This window comes from Mycteria americana, unplaced genomic scaffold (genome assembly GCF_035582795.1).
Source record: "Mycteria americana isolate JAX WOST 10 ecotype Jacksonville Zoo and Gardens unplaced genomic scaffold, USCA_MyAme_1.0 Scaffold_37, whole genome shotgun sequence".
Lineage (NCBI taxonomy): Eukaryota > Metazoa > Chordata > Aves > Ciconiiformes > Ciconiidae > Mycteria > Mycteria americana.
This window is the reverse complement of record NW_027445624.1, coordinates 1,641,253-1,647,248: the sequence shown is the minus strand read 5'-3', so window position 1 is coordinate 1,647,248 and position 5,996 is coordinate 1,641,253. Positions and strand designations below refer to the sequence as shown.

At 44.5% G+C, this 5,996-nt stretch overlaps 1 protein-coding gene across 1 annotated transcript; it reads left to right on the top strand.

Moving 5' to 3' along the window:
* The first annotated feature begins 414 nt into the window (after nucleotides 1–414).
* On the top strand, nucleotides 415–5,765 carry LOC142403503 (E3 ubiquitin-protein ligase RBBP6-like). Its single transcript, XM_075489762.1, has 5 exons — nucleotides 415–580; nucleotides 2,535–2,627; nucleotides 3,622–3,637; nucleotides 4,733–4,760; nucleotides 5,700–5,765. Exons 1-5 carry the CDS (start codon nucleotides 415–417, stop codon nucleotides 5,763–5,765), a joined length of 369 nt encoding a protein of 122 aa, XP_075345877.1.
* Nucleotides 5,766–5,996: the final 231 nt, after the last annotated feature.

Below are 5,996 nucleotides of genomic sequence, written 5' to 3'. Positions count from 1 at the left end.
ATGCTGAGCTGTGGGGTACAGGGGCTCCCCCTGGGCCATGGCCCGAGGCCGCAGCCTTATCGGCTGCTGGGGCACCAGTGTCCCCATCACCACCTGCTGTGCCCAGCTGTAGGCAGGGGGACAGGGAGCAGCCACAGGGGTCAGCGGCAGCACATGGGGGAGCTGCACCAGCTGCCCCGGGGCCCCCATAGCAAGCAGTCAGACCTGGGAGTGCTGCGTGTGAGAGAGGGAGTGGAGGCCGAGTGCCGTTGCCTTTGAGTGCCTTCGGCCCACTCCACCTCAGCCTGTGCTGCTTGCCCTGACCCCTCGGTGGGCCCTTCCCCGTGCCACCTCAGGCCGTAACCTGGTGCAGAGGCCGCGACGTCTTCTGCCACGTAGACGCTGTTGTGGAGCAGGCACCGCCTGGCCCCAACCATGTCGTGCGTCCACTACAAGTTCTCATCGAAGCTGAACTATGATACGGTCACCTTCAACGGCCTCAACATCTCCCTGTGCGACCTCAAGCGCCAGATCATGAGCCGCGAGAAGCTGAAGGTGGCCAACTGCGACCTGCAGATCACCAATGCCCAGACCAAAGAAGGTGCGTGGGGGCAGTGGGCGCGGGGCCTCGGGGTCCGACTGGCTGGTGGCGTCGCAGACCGCACCGCAGCAGCCCTGGCCTGCGGGAGCTGCACTCTGCTCTTTGTGGCTTGTCCCCACATAGTGTGAGTCAGTCTGGGGCCCATCCTGCCAGCACGCGAGGGGACCAGGACAGGAAGCGGTGCTGGGGATTAAGCGGTGTGGGAAGCGATAATGTGATTCGGCCACGATCGGTAGCTGTGACTTGTGTTGGGGCCTCACAGAGCTGTTCTTCTGTAGTTGATGTTCTGACAGCTGCCTTCAGGTCTGTGTTTTAGAGGCGGAGCTAGGCGTAGAAGAATACATGGTTGATGTGCGATGTATAGTGCTTACAAAAGTTTTGGTTTCCTGGAATTCTTCTAGGTAAAACGGTAAGGAAATGTGGGAGGACAACTTAAAATACCAAAGTTGCCAGATTTCTTTGAGATCTGGCGGAGAAAGTTCTCCAACAGTTTGAAACTGCTCTGAAGTCCAGAGGAAGCATACTGTTTGATTCCCTAGGGGGAAAGATCAGGAATTTTGTTTCAGCGAAATGATTTCTCGGTTTTCTGAAGAAGCATTCTGTCATTTGGAAGTAGAAGTAAACTGTTCATTTCGTGGTTGAAATAATGTCTTCTGGTAGGTATGTTTTGGTCTAAGAGAGGTTCCTGCCCGTAGGAATAATATACTGAAAAAGGGAGCATAAATTGTGAAATATTCCTATTTTGTGTGTGATCACTGAGCAAAACCGCCCTGACAGAGCTTGACTGGAGATACAGCAGCTTTGGTTTTCAGACCATCGTTCTGATTCCGTCTGCAAAGCTTTTAGTATGTACAGCTGTAGGCAGATGACAGGGAATGGCTGCTGAGAGTGCTTTAAAATATTTAGTCACAGCCAGCTTGTGTGAGTACAACATACAAGCCATTCTCATGGAGAGATCTTTGCGTTTTAAGCTGACTCAGTCCAAGTGTCTCAGGGAGTTGGTTTTTTTCCTGTTTGGGCCTTCCATAAAAGGTCAGAGGCTTTCCTCCTCTTCAGAAGACTAACATGGTGTAAGCCAAGGCAAAGCATGGATAGCTTCAGGCACACGCTTCTTTCGAAAGGCTCTTCAAGGCTGTCTTCATAAGTCATTTTGTTGGAGTCTCTCTGCTCTGCAAATGTGCATCGAAAGAATCCATGTCCCTTGGGCTGATTCAAACTAGATGATGAGCTTAAGAGGGCAGATACCACCTTAGTTGGAGCCAATTCTGCCCTACTTGTGAAAGCAAGCTCAAAAAACCCCAAAATCTCTGTGATCCAATGTGTAGCCCTGCCAGTTGTGTTTCCATGTCAATGTAAAGCACTGAGCAAGCTGAGAAGTGTGGCTGTTGATGGATTAAGCTGCAAGAAATAGACAGAGATGGCAGGCTGTCTTCTGTGTTCTGTCAGTCTTCGTGGGTGAATCGTTTTTAGTGAACAGCTATGAAAGCAATGGCGCAGAGTTTCCATGCTTTAGCTGAGTGCCTGTGGTGTTGCAGGGCAAGCTCGTCAGACTTTGGAATGTGGTTTAAGCAGGTGAGAATTTGCTGTGGTTTGTTTTTCTCCAGAGATGTCTTGGTTTTGTAGCCTAAGAGCAGCAAAAGCAACGTAAGCTAGGTCAGGAAAGAACCTCATGCATTAGCAGACTCTCCTTTAGTGACCTTTGAGCCCCTTTTGCTGTTGGCGTTCAAACTATTTTTAAGAAATGCAAAAGATGTTGCTGCTTGTGTTTGATTCTCAGACCTGAGGATTTCTTGAAATGTCCTGTTAGTGTGTTGAGACGATAAAAGCGTGATGTTACCTAGAACATTTTGCTTTTTAATCTGAAAGGGATTCTGTGAAGTGCTATGTAATGACATATTAATATACATTCTTACAAACTGACTCATGTTTTTTTCTGTGTTTGTGTTGTTTTCAGAATACACAGATGATAATGCCCTGATTCCTAGGAACTCATCGGTAATTGTTAGGAGAATCCCTGTTGGAGGAGTTAAAGCTACGAACAAAACATGTTATTTGAGTATCCGTAAAGCATGGTATTCTCTGTTAGGGGTTCCAGTGTGTGAACTTTTTGGATGGGTATTAGTTTACAGAGGCATTCAGACTGTATCTTTCTCGTTAAAGCTGCTGTTAGTTTTTGTTGTCATGGGGTAGATTTTACTGTATCTGTCCCAAAGGAGACTTACCTTTTTAGGCCTGCAGGGACATGGGGTTCTAACTCCAACAATGGTAACTGTTAAATAAGAGGAGTCTGTTGGGTTTGTTCTTGGGGCTGATTTTTCTGAGACCCAGGCTGTAGATCCTGTTTCCTCTCCGTGGAGAGATTCCTCATCATATCTGTTCACTTTTAGTGCTTTTATAGTCCAGACAGATAGGCATTGTAGTGTAACCTGAGAATTTGTTGCCATCTCAGAAGAGTCTGATTCTCAGGGCTTGACTATTTCTTGCATTTGGGGGAGGCGGGGCGGGATATGGCAGGTATTCTTACGCCCCAAATCTGGGTTTTGTGCGTACTAGCTATACAGGAAAGACCAAGGGTTGCCAGCTGGGGAATCACACAAACAAGAAGTTGCATTCCTAAGTGATTCCTATTAGTTTCCTAAAGACAATGTCCGTTTCTGGCAAGAGAAGAAGAACACTATCCTAAAGTGTGTTGTCTTTTCTGTGAGTGCGATGAAGGAGTAGTTAATCCTTTCCAAACCTGAACCTCAGTAAGCAGTTTAGCATGTTACCAAATGTTACGAGTTCTCTTTCCAGGTCGGTTTTTACCCTGAGGTGATATGCGTGCTCCAGGATTTAATTCTGTGTTCCTAAGCTGTTTGGAGGACAGAGAATCGGGTGTATTGATTAAAATTACAGATGTTCAAATGCCATCCTGACTCCAGGATTATTGCTGTCATTTATGTATTCATACAGTCCAGATCTCTATCAGCTGCATTAGCATTGTTTGAATGGTCATGTTTTCCAGCCTTCTTCAAGATATGCCTCTCCACCACCATTAGTAGATATTATTAGCTTGTGGTTTTGCCATGCCTTTCTGCTGTTGCTACTCAGTAAATAAAGTAGACTGATGAGTTACAGTGTGCCTTGAACAAACAGTACAGCAGCGTCCTGGTACCCATGAAGCATTTGCAAGCAAAAAGCCCTGAATTTACGTGGCTCTGCATGTAAACTTCACATGAATTCCACAGCAGCCTTTGAATTGCCTCTGCTCATGGGACACTTTGGATGGTGTAGGAATTGTTTGTTAATGCCATCAATGGTTGCATGTCTGATTGGTGATGAGTAGCATGCAGGCACAGATCAATGAGTATGTGGAATCTCAGCAAGTTTTGAAATGTAATAATTATTTCCTACAATATTGTAGTGTTTTCAAGATTATCTTAAAGCAGATTCAGGCAGTTAAGACCTTTTTTTCCCCAAAAAATCATAGGAACTGCTTTCAGGTGAGATTTCTGCGCCTATTTTTAGTCAATATAGCATATGTAACACATTGAGCACATTTTGGCACTTTCATGGCTAAATATGGTAGATATCTGAACAGAGTGCTTGGGCTTCCACAGAGAAACACTGTAGTAAAGACGATGCTGCTGACATTTTTGTTATTTCTTTGTCAGATGGCTGATTTGTTTCATTTCAGTAAACTTGCACTTCAAAGTGTCTAGAGCCTCCCTATTCTTTCTTAGAAACTGAAGTACTCTGTCTGGTACCTACTTGTAATGCTAGGGATATACGGGTTGGCTAAAGTTACCTTTGTACTTTCATGGTTGATTATTTAAGAACACAAAACTGTAGTAGAGGCTTCATATTTTTGATACTTACTCGCAGAGACAAAATATCTGAGGACTTCCTCTTGCACTGTTGTGTTCTGTATCTGTAAGTCTTAGAGTAATTTGTGACAAAGGAGAAATGTGATTTTGGGGTTTTTTTTAGTTGCACTGCGTGTACCAATCGGGAACAGTTTATGTATACATATAAATGTCCACATTCACTAGAGTATCAGAACAGAATGGTTTGATGTTCAGGTTTTAGACTCTGTTTTCACTGCTTTATGTTGGGTACAAGTGCCTTCTTTTAAGTTCTGATCACCTTTCTTTCTTCTTCTAGAAGTCCAAGTGAGCCAGCGAGGGCAACATCAAAAGCAGTACGTAAAAACCAATCTCAGCCTTTTTTCTACACACTGTTCTTAATTCTAAACAATGTAGCCTTGTATTAATTTTCCACACATTACCTTAGTAGATATTTTCCAGTAAAAGATAGTCGATGTTGTAAATACAGTGCATTTGCTTCAGCATAGTAAAAACTGAGTAATGCCCTCATTTGCACAGTTCTCCTGTGAATATTGGTATTTGTGCCTAGTAATGCATTGTATTTCATATATTTGCTTGTATCAAAAATAGCGTGGCCAGCAGGACTAGGGAAGTGATTGTGCCCCTGTACTCGGCACTGGTGAGGCCGCACCTCGAATACTGTGTTCAGTTTTGGGCCCCCCACTACAAGAGGGATATTGAGGTACTGGAGCGTGTCCAGAGAAGGGCAACGAAGCTGGTGAAGGGTCTGGAGCAGAAGTCTTATGAGGAGCGGCTGAGGGAGCTGGGACTGTTTAGCCTGGAGAAAAGGAGGCTGAGGGGAGACCTCATCGCTCTCTACAACTACCTGAAAGGAGGTTGTAGAGAGGTGGGGGTCGGTCTCTTCTCCCAGGTAACAAGTGATAGGAGAAGAGGAAATGGCCTCAAGTTGCGCCAGGGGAGGTTTAGACTGGATATTAGAAAATTTTTCTTCACCGAGAGGGTTATCAAGCATTGGAACAGGCTGCCCAGGGAAGTGGTTGAGTCGCCATCCCTGGAGGTATTTAAAGGACGTTTGGATGAGGTACTTAGAGACATGGTGTAGTGGTGGTTTTTGGCAGTGTTAGGATTATGGTTGGACTCGATGATCCTAAAGGTCTTTCCCAACCTATATGATTCTGTGATTCTGTGATATGGAATACGCTAGAATATTTCCTGACTGACATTGAATATGAATATGCGTTTAATATGAATATGTGTTCAACATGAATGTGTGTTTAATTTTTTGCGAACAGATTGATGACTCTTCTGCCCCTATTTCTCTGGCCCAGCTTATTCAGGTATATCTATATTCTCCTTAAGTGCTTAAAGAAAAGAAGTGTTTGGTTTGTATTTTTAAATCTTATACTGTGATCCATAGCTGGATAACTCTTGTAATGTGAACAAAACATTAATTCGATTTTTAAGAATTTAAAGTGTTTATTTTCACTTTAAAATGTCTGTATATTTTGATACTGTCCTGTAAGGAGTAGTTGCCAGTTTGGGAAGGTAGAAGGGGAGCACTTCATCAGCCTCAACGTCATATTGTGTTA